The sequence below is a fragment of the Neoarius graeffei genome, chromosome 12 (genome assembly GCF_027579695.1).
Source record: "Neoarius graeffei isolate fNeoGra1 chromosome 12, fNeoGra1.pri, whole genome shotgun sequence".
Lineage (NCBI taxonomy): Eukaryota > Metazoa > Chordata > Actinopteri > Siluriformes > Ariidae > Neoarius > Neoarius graeffei.
The window spans coordinates 12,179,245-12,195,928 of NC_083580.1; the positions used below are offsets into that span (position 1 = coordinate 12,179,245).

General features: G+C 43.7%; 1 protein-coding gene across 4 annotated transcripts in view; it reads left to right on the top strand.

Annotated features, from left to right (window-relative positions):
• The first annotated feature begins 15,932 nt into the window (after positions 1 to 15,932).
• ulk1b (unc-51 like autophagy activating kinase 1) overlaps positions 15,933 to 16,684 on the top strand; it is a 77,328-nt gene continuing 76,576 nt past the window's right edge. For 3 of the 4 annotated variants that reach the window (XM_060935517.1, XM_060935519.1, XM_060935521.1), the window contains exon 1: positions 15,934 to 16,598. In XM_060935517.1, the coding sequence (XP_060791500.1) occupies positions 16,509 to 16,598 (90 nt within the window). In that variant the 5' untranslated portion in view covers positions 15,934 to 16,508. Of the gene's footprint in view, positions 16,599 to 16,684 lie in introns of all 4 variants that reach the window. The other variant, XM_060935518.1, reaches the window with a different exon arrangement.

Sequence of the window (16,684 nt, forward strand, 5' to 3'; positions counted from 1 at the left end):
CCTAATTCAACCAAATAATCAACCCAACAATCTTACTTTTAAGCTGCTTATCTCTGGTCGGTGAGGAAGAAACGGCATTACATTTATATAAGAGTGCCCTCCATAATTATTGGCACCCCTTGTAAAAAATTTGTAAAAAGGGTTAGAAAAAAAATCCACCTTTTGGTGAAGTCGCTTCATCTCACACTGAAAAAATGAGAAAAATCCAACCTTTAATTAAAATACATTTATTCAGAGAAAAACAAATCCCTCATCAAGAAATAATTATTTTCAACAAAAACACGTGCCATTATTATTGGCACCACTGGAAATGATAGTGGACACAATGTAACTAAAACATGCTTCCCGTTTAAATTGTACAGTACATTTGAGTCGATTGGAGTCTGCTTTCAAGGAGACAGCTTTCAAGCTGTAATCCATGACTTCCTGATTAACTGGAGAACAAATATGAGGTGACACAGAGGCCAAATTCCCTTAGTCATCCATCAACATGGGAAAGATGAGAGCACACAAACCAAATGAGGGAGGAGGAAGAAGTGTGTTGACCTTCATAAGTCAGGAAATGGTTATCAAAAAATAGCTACTGGCCTGAAAATGTCCATTTCTACTGTAAGGACAACAATAATAATAAAAAAAAAGTGGACACCAACTGTAACCCAAGTTTATTTATTTATTTTTATTTTATTGTGCAATGAGGAGGAGGGTAAGAGAGGCAAAAAAAAAAACCCAAGGATCAATGTTGGTGAATTACAACAAAAAGTCAAATCTTGGGGTTTCTAAGTCTCCAAAACCTCCATCAGACGCCACCTCCATGCCAACAGATTATTTGGAAAGTCTGCCAGAAAAACGCCTTTTCTGTCAGTTAACCACAAACGTAAGCACCTGAAGTTTGTGAAATGCTACTACAACTTTGACTGGAACCATGTTCTCTGGTCTGATGGAACAAAAATGGAGCTTTATGGAAATAAACACACTCAAGGTGGGTTTAATAATAATAATAATAATAATAATAATAATAGCTTAGTTTTGTATAGCGCCTTTCAAGGTACCCAAGGGTTAGGTGTAAAAAGAAGGATGGCTATAATGCAAAGAACCCAATACCAACTGTAAAATATGGTGGAAGTTCTGTGATGTTTTGGGGCTGTTTTTCCTCCAAAACCCCTGGAAACCTTGTTAGGGTCCACGGCATCATGGACTCCATGAAACACCAGGACATTTTCAATCAAAATCTGGCTGCTTCTGCCAGGAAACTCAAACTGGGTCATTCTTGAATCTTCTAGCAGGACAATAATCTGAAGCATGTGTCCAAATCAACGCACAAATGGTTCACTGAGCACAGACTCAAGCTTCTGCCCTGGCCATCTCACTCCCCTGACCTGAACCGCATTGAAAACCTGTGGGCTGAGCTGAAAAGGAGAGAGCACCAGAGAGGGCCTCGGACCCTTGATGATCTGGAGAGATTGTATAAAGAGGAATGGTCTCAGATGCCCTGCTCTGTATCTCTAACCTTATAAAATGTTATAGGAGAGACTCAGTGCTGTTTTACTCACAAAGCGAGGTGGTACAAAGCATTACATGCAGGGGTGCCAATAATCATGGAGGGCACTGTGTATGACTTTTCCATCAATATGATATGTTACATCCCTCTCTGATTTTAAACAGTGTATTCAAAAAGTCTCTTTATTTGTTTGCTAGGATAAAAATGTACACAACATCTACTGCATACTTGATCCATTCATCATTCTGTGAGGCTTTTTTCAAGTATGCATAATTTCATACTCTTTATTTATAATGGCCAACCAAATAGCATTTTTTTTTTTGTTTTTCATTTTTTTTTAATAATAATCATGCAAGGATAAATAGGGGGAAAATAGGCTGCACTTTTCAGACAGTCAGAAATGAACCCGATTTGCGTTCATGTTAATATGGTGCTAATTACATGGCATTAGTCCTTGAACTGAGGGTTTTGGTTTGTGTGAGCAAAAAAAAAAAGCACTTTTTCATGATTTTAGAGTATATGACTGATCATTCCCCTGGTTTTCTGATTACATTTCATCTATGCTTCACTCAGGAAACCTTGGATTTATGCCAAATGTCTAATATTTAAGACATTTAAGCAGCTCAAAAGCAAATAAACACCTTATATAAGAAATGCTTCATCTCATTACTGTACTATGTAAGGAAAACAACAGGAAAATGATCAGTAACAAATTAGTGCAATGTACGGTGGTGCTTGAAAGTTTGTGAACCCTTTAGATTTTCTATATTTCTGCATAAATATGACCTAAAACATCATCAAATTTTCACACAAGTCCTAAAAGTAAATACAGAGAACCCAGTTAAACAAATGAGACAAAAATATTATACTTGGTCATTTATTTATTGAGGAAAATGATCCAATATTACATATCTGTGAGTGACAAAAGTATGTGAACCTTTGCTTTCAGTATCTGGTGTGACCCCCTTGTGCAGCAATAACGCCAAATAAATGATTGCAGTAACTGTTGGTCAGTCCTGCACACTGGCTAAGAGGAATTTTAGCCCATTCCTCTGTACAGAACAGCTTCAACTCTGGGATGTTGGTGGGTTTCCTCACATGAACTGCTCGCTTCAGGTCCTTCCACAAGATTTCAATTGGATTAAGGTCAGGACTTTGACTTGGCCATTCCAAAACATTAACTTTATTCTTCTTGAACCATTCTTTGGTTGAAGAACAACTTGTGTCATTGTCTTGCTGCATGACCCACCTTCTCTTGAGATTCAGTTCATGGACAAATGTCCTGACGTTTTCCTTTAGAATTCGCTGGTATAATTCAGAATTCATTGTTCCATCAATGATGGCAAGCCGTCCTGGCCCAGATACAGCAAAACAGGCCCAAACCATCCTCAAAACATTTTTCCAATAGCCTTCTGGCTTGTCCGCGTGATCTTTAGCAAACTGGAGACAAGCAGCAATGTTCTTTTTGGAGAGCAGTGGCTTTCTCCTTGCAACCCTGCCATGCACATCATTGTTGTTCAGTGTCTTCCTGATGGTGGACTCATGAACATTAACATTAGCCAATGTAAGAGAGGCCTTCGGTTGCTTAGAATTTATCCAAGGGTTGTTTGTGACCTCGCCGACTATCACCAGAGGTGGACAGTAACGAAGTACATTTACTTCAGTACTGGACTTATGTACACTTTTTGAGTATCTGTACTTTACCTGAGTATTGTTTTTTGGAAACTTATAACTTTAACTTCACTACATTTGAAAGGCAAATATCGTACTTTTCACTCCACTACATTTCTATCAAGGTCCTCATTACTCGTTACTATGAAGTGGCTTTGAAAGTGGATGTTTTTTCTTTTCTTTTCTAAAATGTGACTGATTTTTTCGCAGGTGACACTAAGACAGCCCATCAGTAATCACTAGGGTCACGTCACGTCCAGAGACTGTATAAAATCAAGTTCAATGATTTCTCAGCAGCATTATTAAACACAATCAGTTGATGGCAGAATGGAAGGAGACGGTTCTGGAGAATGCATGCACCCGTGGCCATACCTAGAACCCATGTTTCAGTTTTCTGAAAGGATTAAAGATTCGTTTCGTTTTAAATGTTTGCTTTGTTTACTGAAAACGAACCAAATCACGGCCTACAAAAACTCGCCATCCAACCTGCAGAAGCATATTGAGGTATGTAAACGTTTTATTCCAAGAGGAAGTTTGGAACAAAGTTGTCTGTGCTTTTAGAGCTAATGATAATGTTGCAGTAGCTTTGCAGTCTGGTTAGTAAAATGACTTTCTATGGATTTGCCCACCAAGTTGCCATAGCCTTGTCCACGGCTAATGCTAACATATAGCTCATTAACTTGGACACTGTTAGTTTGTAAAAATGGAGTTACGCTCACGTGAATAACGTTAACTTATCTGAAGTCCTTTCAGAAATATGTTTTAGCATAATCTTACCAAATAAACAGAATGCAGAAATCTTTCTTTTCTTGTAGCATTCGCTACCCAATATGATTTAGAGTTTGAAAAGAGTTTGCTAGCATGTTAGGTGGAGTTTCACTGACTAGCTAGCTTAACATTAAACCACCATGATGGCACAGCATGTGTTCATTTTGTGAATTCACATTCCTGTCTTTGGTAACGGCATTAGGTATTGTAAGTGTCAAGTGTATGTGAGCATCAGGGTTTCCCACACTTGAAAGGGAAGGACTCGGACACAGGATTCCACTCGTCTTGTATTTTATTGGTTTTCAGTGGAACTGACGTTAGAATCAGAAGTAGAATCAGAGGTAGAATCAGAAGTAGAAGCTTGGAGCTTGAAGCCGAAGTTAGAAGGTGAAAAACCTTTAAACATACAAACATAAATAAATGTATGAATAAATGCCTGTTTTTCTACAACAAAGCATGTGTGAATAAATGCTTGTTTTTCTATAACTAAGCCCAAGTTAATTAGGCAACAATATATAAATTTTTATGTATAAGGTAAATTAAGTATTTTTTAACCATTTTTAATCATTCAGGTAATATGTTGTTGAACAAATATAAATGAACAGAAAAACAGTTTTAAACTAAGAACCGTTTTAACCATTAGCCCTTTCACAGGCAGTTTGTTCACTTTAACTGAAGATATTTTACTACACGCCACTGATAAAGAAAGTTTAAATCATTTAACCAATCACAGGTAAGGAACAAACATTTCTCATGCCCACGGATTACTGCGAGCACAGCGTTTGCATATAAAAAAGTTCAGTGGGTTTACCGGTAGCCTTTTTTGTCCTTTTTTCCCTGATGTGCTGTAAAGTTTGTGTTAGTAGCGAATTCTCTTTGCAGCTGCTGCGCTGCTGCTTCGTTACAAACTGAATGTTAATTCTGCCTAGCGTTCTAGAACGACCGCTGTCCTGCTATTGGCTGCCCTGCTAACTAGCGTTGTGATTGGCTGCCTGTTCAGCGCAGCGTGCGTGTGCTGGTAGCGCAGCGATTCAGCGTAGCAGGAAGCGGCGGAGGCAGCTGTCAATCATGTGAGCCTGCGTTCAGGCACTCCTTGTGGCAGGTCGCCGCAACACCTCCCACTCGATCTTGGTGTGGCGCGACACGGGAAGATCGCACCCATCAGGCGAGCTGGTCTCTGCTGACTTGTTCCTCCACTGGGAGGAGGACAATGAGGCGTCGCACATCCCGATGCAGTGTGGTACCCTGTGGGTCCCAGGACTTTTCGGTTGGCTTTGGAGTCTTCACCTGAGCACGTCCACCTAGGGGGACTTTCACATGGACATCCCGGACAATGCCTTTGGAGTCTGCATTCACGCTGACCACTCTTGCAAGCTTGAATTGCCCCCTCAGTGCGTTTTGGTCGCAGAGCCACACTATGTCTCCAACGGCAACATTCCTTTTTGCAGTGTGCCACTTGCTGCGGATGAACAGGTTCGGACCTGCAAGTTGGCTCCAGGACCTTCAGAAGTGGCTAACTTGTGTTTGTATTTCTTGCAGTCTCTTGAAGGGGTAGGTGGTGTAGTCTACTGTTTTGAAGTCTCCAGTTTGTGTGGCTCGGCCAAGCAACAGTGTGTTTGGGGTTACGTAGTTGATGCGGTCCTCACGGCTCTGAACTCTGGCATCGATTGGCCTTTCGTTGGCAAGGTTAGCAGCTAGCTTAAGCACTTTCAGGAACTCACTGAAGGTAAGGCCTCCTCCACCACCAAGGCTTTGCAGAGCTCTTTCCTTCTTGCAGATGATGCAGTTGTTGACAACTTTTTGGGCCAGAATTCTTCCTCTGATCACCCAGGCTCTCTTTCGCATCCGCAGCAGGGTTCCTGCCACTCCGTCATGTCCCTCACTGTGTGCTTCACGGGCCAGGAGAGTGGAGACCCAGGCTTGGTATGGTAGCAGGGGAACAGCATTATGGTCCTCTTTGAAGGCCTGTATCCGCCCTCCACACATCAGGATCCCAGTTACTTGGTCTTTGTATACAAGAAGCCTGTCAGTAGTTGTATTTGGGAAGTTCACACCTTCTTGCGCTGCCAGACATAGTTTCAGGAACACGTTTTTCCTTCCGCTGACAGTGACGACGCCAGATGAGGGTATTGCCTCCCACTTTGCTTCATCTCCCCTCTTGGCATGCAAGAACTTCTTAGCTGCCCTCCAAATCCATGCAACCGTCCCGACCAGCCGTCTTAGACTGCTGAAGCGCCTTTCGTCCAATAGATTTTGGACTGCTGCTACTGTTGGTGGCGGGTTTCTGGACTTGGATTGTGCTTTGTCCTGGACTGCAATTGGGCTTTGTGTCTTCAGCTGACTTCGGGTGAGTACAGCAGTGAATGTTTTCTTCTGCATTTTTGTGACGTTGTCTCTTGCCTGTGCAGCAACATCTTTCGCTGATTTTTTTGGCCACTCACTCTCAGGAAGCTGAAGGAACTGCGGACCTGACTGCCACTTGGATTTCTCGATTAGGTCATCAGGACTGGCCCCTCGGGTGATAATATCTGCAATGTTCTCAGCACCTGGAATCCACCACCAATCTCGGATGTCAGTGCTGCTCTGGATCTCACCAACTCTGTTTGCGTAGAAGGTTTGGTATCCATAACTTTCACGCTGTATGGCACCCAAGATGGTCTGGCTGTCGACTAGATGATACCACCTCTTGACCTCGATTCGGCAGTGCTTTTGGAAGTAATTCTTCAGCCGTGCTGCAAAGACTGCTCCGCACACTTCTGCTTTCACAGGGTCACCTTTATGGTCAAGGGGGGTTTGTTCTCTCACTTGTTCTTTCAACAAGTCCTGGCCGAAGCGCATTTTCTTCCTCTTCTTGGAGAAGTTCACTGCAACCATGACATGTAACTTGTCATCGTCGATGGTGTAGCTGAGGCCCAGGGCTTTGTTATCCTCTTCGGTGAGTTGGTTTGGCAGGATCATGGTGTTTGACTCAATCTTCTCACCTCTCGACTCGCTCCTCCCACTTTGATCCGAGTAGATCCAGGGCTTCATGAAGAACCCTCCTGCTTGAAGGATCTGCTCAATGTTGGATGTGAGGCATTTCAGGTGGTCGAGGTTGTTGTGGGAAGTCAATATGTCATCGACGTAGGCATCCTCTTCGAGGACACGTCTCTCTTCTTTGAAGTGGTTGAATGAAGGCAGGCTGGCGGTCTCTCGCATGGCAACTTGGGCTATGCAACCAGCAGGTTTGTCTCCAATGACAGCTGCAGTGCGCATGGATCTTGCGAAGTGAGTCTTGGAGGTGTGGGCCGTTAAGGTGACTTCTTCAAAGAGGTCCGGGTGTGTGCCTCCAATGGTTTTGCCAAGCGGGCCATCCCAGAGCACCAAGTCACCAACAGAACGAACCTTCTGGGGTACCAGCTGCCCTTCTTTGTGGCTGATGAGGAGTTGGATCTCCTTTGGTCTTGCCAGATCTTCCAGGGAGATGTCTGAGAAGATTTTCTGCAGTTTTTTCGCTGGAACATGTCTGTGGACTTCCGCTATTTTGTCAAGTCCATAGCAGATGAGTTGGTGTGCTTTGAGTGTCCCTCTTGGGGTGCTGACTCGTATCTTAAGCAAATAGCGCTTGGTTGCAACAGACACCTTCATCCCTCCAACGCCATGAACCTCCAGCGTGACGTCTTCACTTCTCAGGTTCAACTTGCTTGCAGCTTTGTGCGTTATGTAGTTTGTGTCTGATGCCAGGTCGATGAGGGTCCCGACACTCTGTCCGTCATTAGCAGTGACATTGAGCAGCATTAGGATGACTGGGTACTCGGTGAGGCAGTGTTCATCTAGAAGACCTCTCTCAGCAGCACTGGAGGCATCTCGACACTGTTGTGCCAGCTCTGGTGTGAGTTTGGAGAGGAACTGCTCCTGGGTTTCAGTGAGTCTTCTGCCCTCAGCCCTCACTGGACTGAACTTGGGTGTTCTTTGGGACTGGGGTCTGGTAACTGGACAGAGGAGGAAGTGGTGTTGATCTTTGCATTCTGGATTCCCGCACAGGTAGGTGGTTTTCTTGCAGCTTTCACCAGTGTGGACTTCGAGGCATCTTTTGCAGGCACCGAGTTGTTGTGCTGCATCCCTCTTCTCCGATGGCTTTAGGTTGGTTCTAAACTTTCTGCAGAAGTACAGTTTTCTTCTGTGCTTTGGGTCACCACAGACGATGCAGCCTGCTGCGTCACCGTTGGATGACACTGCGGGATTGTTGGTTGCTTTTGTTCTGGCTTGCTTCAGGAACTTGGTCTTGTCCTTGGCAGGTTCAACGCCATCTTTCAGCTGGTCAAGTTGCTCATATATGGCTTCCTGTGATTTTAGGTAAGCCAGCAGCTTGTCAAAGCGGTTGTGATGGTCCACAGCGTTACTCACATCAGCAGCATAGGTGAGCCAGTCTTTCTTTAAAGTTTCTGGAAGCTTGCCCTCAATGGATTTGGTCACAATGGGGTTCTTTATGGCCTTGGCATTGTCCAGTTCATTTAAGTCGTAGAGAGCTTTTTCCACTGTTTGGATGAGCTCGATGACTCTTCTCGGCTGGCCGGCTTTGACTGCAGGAGTTGCTTGTAGATCTTCAATGATCTCGAGAGCAATGTTGGCTTGGTTCCCAAACCGGTTATCCAGGACTCTGAAGATTTCGTTTGAGGAGCTGTAGGTCGACAGGTGTAGGTTTTCGGCCACCTTTTCATCGATGCTGTCGAGCAGCTGGAATTTCTTGACCTCTCTAGACCCTGTCAGTTCACCCTGCTTCTGTAGAGCTTCCCACTCCTTCTTCCACCTGTAGTAACTTCACTGGTTGCCAGCAAACTTTGGAAGGGCTGTGGCTTTCAGTTTTATTGCTGGCACTGGAGCTGTACGGTGGACAGTGGGCTCTTCAGATTCTGTCTTGATTTTTGCAGCTTTGATGAAGGCGGCCTTGCGCGACACCAGCTGGGGAAGTTGCACTTCGAGCTCTGTCATGCGGTGATCAAAGTCTCTTTGCTCTGCAGCGGGAGCCCAGCGGTTCCAGTCACGGTGCGCTTCTTTTGCCTTCAGCACCAACATCTCAAAGTGCTTCAGCATGAACTCATATGCCTCCAGAGTCACGTCGAGCTGGGCAGAGGAGACATTCTTGCAGTCAGCTTCAGCGATGTATAGAGCAAGGGGCAGCTCTTTCTCCCCATACGATTCCCAGAGTGTTTGTTGAATTAGGAGCTTTGCTTCTTTAGTCCTCTGCTTACAGTATGCCTCTATCTTCTCCAGGTCGGCTTTCTTCTCGGCGCCCAGGTCCTCTACAGCGGCTGCTTCTGCCATGTAGGCGGCCTCAATCTCTTCGTTCGCCTCCATGAGTCTCGAGCTTTCTGCTGTAAGCTTGTTGAAGTTTTGCTTTAGCTCCTCCACAGTCATCTCTGAGTGTGTTCTTGCAATGCAGTTAGCAAGACGGGAGAAAAGTCTTTTGGCTGTGGTTCGCTCTGTTTTCAGTTCTTCTAATGACTTCGCCATTTCGTTTCTTTTTCCAGATGACTTCTAGCTTTATCCTCCAGGCCCCCAGGTGAAGTGTCTTCCCTTTCTGTTGGGTTGTGGCACGAGTGGAGTCTTGCTTCTTGGTCACTGGTTTCGGTTTGATGCACTGGTGCAGCGGTGATTCACTGGCAGTTGTCTGGCAGTCGTCAGTTTCCACTGGTGCATCGGTTTTTCACTGTCAAGTGTATGTGAGCATCAGGGTTTCCCACACTTGAAAGGGAAGGACTCGGACACAGGATTCCACTCGTCTTGTATTTTATTGGTTTTCAGTGGAACTGACGTTAGAATCAGAAGTAGAATCAGAGGTAGAATCAGAAGTAGAAGCTAGAAGCTTGGAGCTTGAAGCCGAAGTTAGAAGGTGAAAAACCTTTAAACATACAAACATAAATAAATGTATGAATAAATGCCTGTTTTTCTACAACAAAGCATGTGTGAATAAATGCTTGTTTTTCTATAACTAAGCCCAAGTTAATTAGGCAACAATATATAAATTTTTATGTATAAGGTAAATTAAGTATTTTTTAACCATTTTTAATCATTCAGGTAATATGTTGTTGAACAAATATAAATGAACAGAAAAACAGTTTTAAACTAAGAACCGTTTTAACCATTAGCCCTTTCACAGGCAGTTTGTTCACTTTAACTGAAGATATTTTACTACACGCCACTGATAAAGAAAGTTTAAATCATTTAACCAATCACAGGTAAGGAACAAACATTTCTCATGCCCACGGATTACTGCGAGCACAGCGTTTGCATATAAAAAAGTTCAGTGGGTTTACCGGTAGCCTTTTTTGTCCTTTTTTCCCTGATGTGCTGTAAAGTTTGTGTTAGTAGCGAATTCTCTTTGCAGCTGCTGCGCTGCTGCTTCGTTACAAACTGAATGTTAATTCTGCCTAGCGTTCTAGAACGACCGCTGTCCTGCTATTGGCTGCCCTGCTAACTAGCGTTGTGATTGGCTGCCTGTTCAGCGCAGCGTGCGTGTGCTGGTAGCGCAGCGATTCAGCGTAGCAGGAAGCGGCGGAGGCAGCTGTCAATCATGTGAGCCTGCGTTCAGGCACTCCTTGTGGCAGGTCGCCGCAACAGTAAGTGTTGTGGCAATAATACAACGATGCGTTGACAGAAAATGTACTTTTAATACTTAAGTATTCTAAAAAGCAAGTACTTCAGTACTTTCACTTAAGTAAAAATTTGACTGTTCAACTTTCACTTGTATCGGAGTAACATTTGACCAGTGGGATCTGTACTTTGACTTACGTAATGAAGTTGGGTACTTTGTCCACCTCTGACTATTACACGCCTTGCTCTTGGAGTGATCTTTGTTGGTCGACCACGCCCAGGGAGGGTAACAATGGTCTTGAATTTCCTCCATTTGTACACCATCTGTCTGACTGTGGATTGGTGGAATCCAAACTCTTTAGAGATGGTTTTGTAACCTTTTCCAGCCTGATGAGCATCAACAACGCTTTTTCTGAGGTCCTCAGAAATCTCTTTTGTTCATGCCATGATACACTTCCACAAACATGTGTTGTGAAGATCAGACTTTGATAGATCCCTGTTCTTTAAATAAAACAGGGTGCCCACTCACACCTGATTGTCATCCCATTGACTGAAAACACCTGACTCTAATTTTACCTTCAAATTAACTGCTAATCCTAGAGGTTCACATACTTTTGCCCCTCACAGATATGTAATATTGGATCATTTTCCTCAATAAATAAATGACCAAGTATAATATTTTTGTCTCATTTGTTTAACTGGGTTCTCTTTATCTATTTTTAGGACTTGTGTGAAAATCTGGTGATGTTTCAGGTCATATTTATGCAGAAATATAGAAAATTCTAAAGGGTTCACAAACTTTCAAGCACCACTGTATGTCCTCTTCTGCTGCTATCCACTGTGCTGCTGCAAACAGGAAATTTCCTCATTGTGGGATAATAAAGTTCTTCTTATCTTATCTTATTATGATACACTGTACCATTATTTGTGTGTGAGATGCACAAACAGTTACCATGACTGTTATAGATAGACAGACAGACAGACAGACAGATAGATAGATAGATAGATAGATAGATAGATAGATAGATAGATAGATAGATAGATAGATAGATAGATAGATAGTCAGTCGGGGTGGGAGTTAGTTGGTGTGTGTGGTGGCTGTGATCTGTGATCTGCTCGACATTGGGGGGGGTAAGGTAGAGATGGGGTAGGGGCAGAGTCCTTGAGGTGTGAACGATGAGGGCTGCAGCCAAGGTGTAATCATGAGATACAAGTCATTCTGATTAAATGTTCTCCTTATTATGAAATAGGTCTAGTAAGTTAGTATTCTGACAAAATAAGTCATCATTCTGAGATAAAAAGCAATAATTATGAGATGGGTTCTCATTATTATGACATACTACATGACTTCATTTTTGTTCCATACTTACGCAACATAGTGATGTCGTGGTTAGCACTGTTGCCTCACAGTAAGGAGGTTCTGGGTTCGAGCCCAGTGGCTGACGAGGGCCTTTCTGTGTGGAGTTTGCATGTTCTCCCCGTGTCTGCATGGGTTTCCTCTGGGTGCTCTGGTTTCCCCCACAGTCCAAAGACATGCAGGTTAGGCTAATTGGCGACTCTAAATTGACCGTAGGTGTGAATGTGAGTGTGAATGGTTGTTTGTCTCTATGTGTCAGCCCTGCGATGATCTGGCAACTTGTCCAGGGTGTACCCTGCCTTTCGCCCGTAGTCAGCTGGGATAGGCTCCAGCTTGCCTGCGACCCTGTACAGGATAAGCAGTTACAGATCATGGATGGATGGACTTGTGCAACACGGGAGTTAGTTGGTGTGTGTGGTGGCTGTGATCTGCTAGACGTTGGGGGGGGGGGGAAGGTGGAGATGGGGTAGGGGCAGAGTCCTTGAGGTGTGAACGATGAGGGCTGCAGCTAAGGTGTAATCATGAGATACAAGTCATTTTGATTAAATGTTCTCCTTATTATGAAATAGGTCTAGTAAATTAGTATTCTGACAAAATAAGTCATCATTCTGAGATAAAAAGCAATAATTATGAGATGGGCTCTCATTATTATGATGTACTACGTGACTTCATTTTTGTTCCATACTTTCGCAACATAGTGATGTCGTGGTTAGCGCTGTCACCTCACAGTAAGAAGGTTCTGGGTTCGAGCCCAGTGGACGATGAGGGCCTTTCTGTGTGGAGTTTGCATGTTCTCCCCGTGTCTGTGTGGGTTTCCTCTGGGTGCTCCGGTTTCCCCTACAGTCCAAAGACATGCAGGTTAGGCTAATTGGTGGCTCTAAATTGACCGTAGGTGTGAATGTGAGTGTGAATGGTTGTTTGTGTCTATGTGTCAGTTTTGTGATGACCTGGTGACTTGTCCAGGGTGTATCCCGCCTCTCGCCCATAATCAGCTGGGATACAGATAATGGATGGATGGACTTGTGCAACATGCAGTTTTGTTTTGAGTTGCATGCATATACATTAAACAGTCACATGCTTGTTGTTTAAACCAACACACTATAGACCCCTTTCACATGACGTCACCGCGCCGCGAGATTTTGTTAGGCGCCATATTGGAAGACCAAGTACATGCACTCACAATATAAAACAAAGTACGAGCGAGAGTAAAGTGACACGATGGATGATAATTCTGGTTATGTGAGTACATTACCAGCTGCAGAAAGGGCACGGTATGTGGAGAAACTGGCTGTGATTGATGGGTTTGACCCATATGATAAGACTCACGGCAAGGGAGAATGGAAACATAAGGAGGACCTGACACCAATTCTGCCATCTGTTTGCTATCCAGACATTGTAAACTATTTGTTGTTTACACCCAGTGCCTACACTCAGTGTTCGAACTATGCCGATATTTTCAGGGGGTCCCTTTTTTTCCCTTGGGGGTGTGTGTGCTTGCGCTTGTCTCGGAGCGCGGATCTCCAAACACATGAGAAGCCTATCTTACGCACATATCACGCGGACTCCACACCTCCACACACGCATCGCGTCTGAAGTCATAACTCATCAGGGGAAATCGTGTCCGCATTGGCATGTTCAAAAAACAACCTTGCGTCAACAATGATACCACACGCAAGGAAAAAAAAACAGTCAGGCTACTCAACAACCAACCTGGCAGCAGCGAGCAAGCCCCAAACCATCCTAAATTATTATTATTATTATTATTATTAAATTGTAGAAGTCTGGGAGGCTTGCTCCTCATACAGTTATCAACTTGGGGCCAATTTAGCATGTTTTAAATCTGAATTTCTTGCGTTTGCTTACCTCAAAGTGTCCGCAGATCATGCACAGACTTATCCATTATATCCACAGTTTTTTGCCAAGTCTCACACAGGTTTCTTTCAAGTCTACTGTTGGGCCAATAAATCATAAATAAAACAGCTCAGATTTGTTTGTTTAAGTCATTTGCCACTCCACTTTATTCTCGTGGGTTCACATACCGCTGCCGTTATTATCCCCTTATCACGAGTTTGTTGGTCTTCCAAAATGGCGCAGGGTCTGTTTACTTCCAGTTTCGGGTGACGTCAGTGAAAGGGGTCTATACCTTGTAAAGGTATTTGAGCCATTCCACCAAATCGGTGCCATTTCCGTCCCAAGAAAATTATATTTATAAATGCACATAAAAATGTACTTTAAAATACATTTCCTTATTACGCAGAATGTCCTGCACATTGATCTGATTTCAAATTTAAGATATATAATTGGAAGGATTAATAAAAACTACCTAAAACACTGAAAAATAGCATGTGTTACCTGTCCCCGCACTCTAACTTTATACTTAACTATGAAATATTATGATTAAAATCCTTCAGAAACAGTATTTCTTTTGCACTGTTGTGTGACTCCATATCCTATCCATGGTTTAAATATATTTTTTTTCATAAGAAATTTGGCGGCACGGTGGTGTAGTGGTTAGCGCTGTCGCCTCACAGCAAGAAGGTCCTGGGTTCGAGCCCCGTGGCCGGCGAGGGCCCTTCTGTGCGGAGTTTGCATGTTCTCCCCGTGTCCGTGTGGGTTTCCTCCGGGTGCTCCGGTTTCCCCCACAGTCCAAAGACATGCAGGTTAGGTTAACTGGTGACTCTAAATTGACCGTAGGTGTGAGTGTGAATGGTTGTCTGTGTGTCGGCCCTGTGATGACCTGGCAACTTGTCCAGGGTGTACCCCGCTTTTCGCCCGTAGTCAGCTGGGATAGGCTCCAGCTTGCCTGCGACCCTGTAGAAGGATAAAGCGGCTACAGATAATGAGATGAGATAAGAAATCCACAATATCTTAGTTAAAATACACATTTTAGTCGTGTCCCTGGGTTTTCACTCAGTCCTGTTACCCAAACATATTACCCCATCTGACAAATTTGGAACATTCCATAAATCACATGCTCAACCAGAAGTTACATCAGTTGTGTCTTCTGAAAGCCATGGGAAGACCAAAAGTTAGTTCTCTCATTTACTTTTCTGTATATTTGATGATTTTTTAACTTTGACTGATAAGGTCAATGTCAACATACTGTCACGTTACTTAAATTATTTTTTAGATGATATTTGTTGGCGGCACGGTGGTGTAGTGGTTAGCGCTGTTGCCTCACAGCAAGAAGTTCCGGGTTCGAGCCCCGCGGCCGACGAGGGCCTTTCTGTGTGGAGTTTGCATGTTCTCCCCGTGTCCGCGTGGGTTTCCTCCAGGTGCTCCGGTTTCCCCCACAGTCCAAAGACATGCAGGTTAGGCTAACTGGTGACCCTAAATTAACCGTAGGTGTGAATGTGAGTGTGAATGGTTGTCTGTGTCTATGTGTCAACCCTGTGATGACCTGGCAACTTGTCCAGCTTTCGCCCGTAGTCAGCTGGGATAGGCTCCAGCTTGCCTGCGACCCTGTAGAACAGGATAAAGCGGCTAGAAATAATGAGATGATATTTGTTTATTTTAAAAATACAGATTTTTGGTAAATCACTAGAATGTGCCAAGTGTGGTCATGCTATTAGCGATGACGCCATGTGGCTTAATTCCATGTATTAGCTAATCCTAGGCTAAAAACTCAGTCCTGTTACTGTCAGAGTTTTGGTAACAGGACTGAAAAAAATGCAGCCATCTTTGACTTCCAAACCTTGTAACGTAGCCTGAGGTTGACCAATACACATTTTGAATAGTTAAATATGTGTTATTATAATCAGTGTTGAAAAGATATAACAAATTAAGTTTAATTTGGGAGTGGTACAACAAGCAAAATGGCACCCATTCGGTGGAATGTCCCAATAGGTATTGTTTATTTTGCAGGTATCATGTTTTTTTCTTCTGTATCGCTGGAGAAATACCAGCTGTCAGAACCAAATTCCTTGCGTGTGTGTGTTTAAACATAATTCTGATTCTGATTCCGATTTTAATTTTATGTAATTTTGGATGCAGCTAAACCAGGAGTGTTCTGATTGGCTATGGTCGTGACACGCTTCACTGACGTCATCAGCCTCTTCAGGGAGGCGTTCGTGTGCGCATGCGCGTGGTTTGTTTAGCCTTTGTCGCTGCAAACTGATGAACCTGCTTTGTGTTTCTTCTCTTCTTCACCTCGAGATCCAAACAAGAAGTCACGCTTTCAAGGAGATCTTTTGCGATGCCAGGGGGAAAAAAATGATAAAGATTGTGTGCTGAAAAAAAATAAAAATCTCCGCTGATGTAATCTAAGCTCTGGAAGTCGGACATGTACACAAACAAAACCGACGCTGGGGTTTAAGGTGGTGCTCTGAGAACTCAGGAGCTGAAAAGTTCAAGTGCGCAACAAAGAAATAAAAACAACAGCGTGATGACGGGACTCGGGAGTTAAAAACAGGAGCGCGTCTCCGATTAATCGATGAATCCAGCTACCATGAAAGAGGAAAAGAGGATTTATTTGCGAAGGCAGCACATGGAATACGACAGCAGGGTTCACCTTTCCAGCTGCCTTGACGACGCGGAGAAGGGAACAGGAAGAGGAGGAGGAATCGTGTGGATTATAAGCGATCCTGAATAATCATCATAAAAATAATCGATCGGTGCGGATTATCGACGATTTGCAGGGAGATGGAGACCGTTGGGAAATTCGAGTTCAGCAGGAAGGATCTTGTAGGCCACGGGGCATTCGCGGTGGTCTTTAAAGGCAGGCATCGAGAGGTAAAAAACAAACAAACATATATTTCGATTATTAACCCGATCAGTAAAATCGCTTACCTTGCTAGCATTGTTTTGTGCGCGTGCGC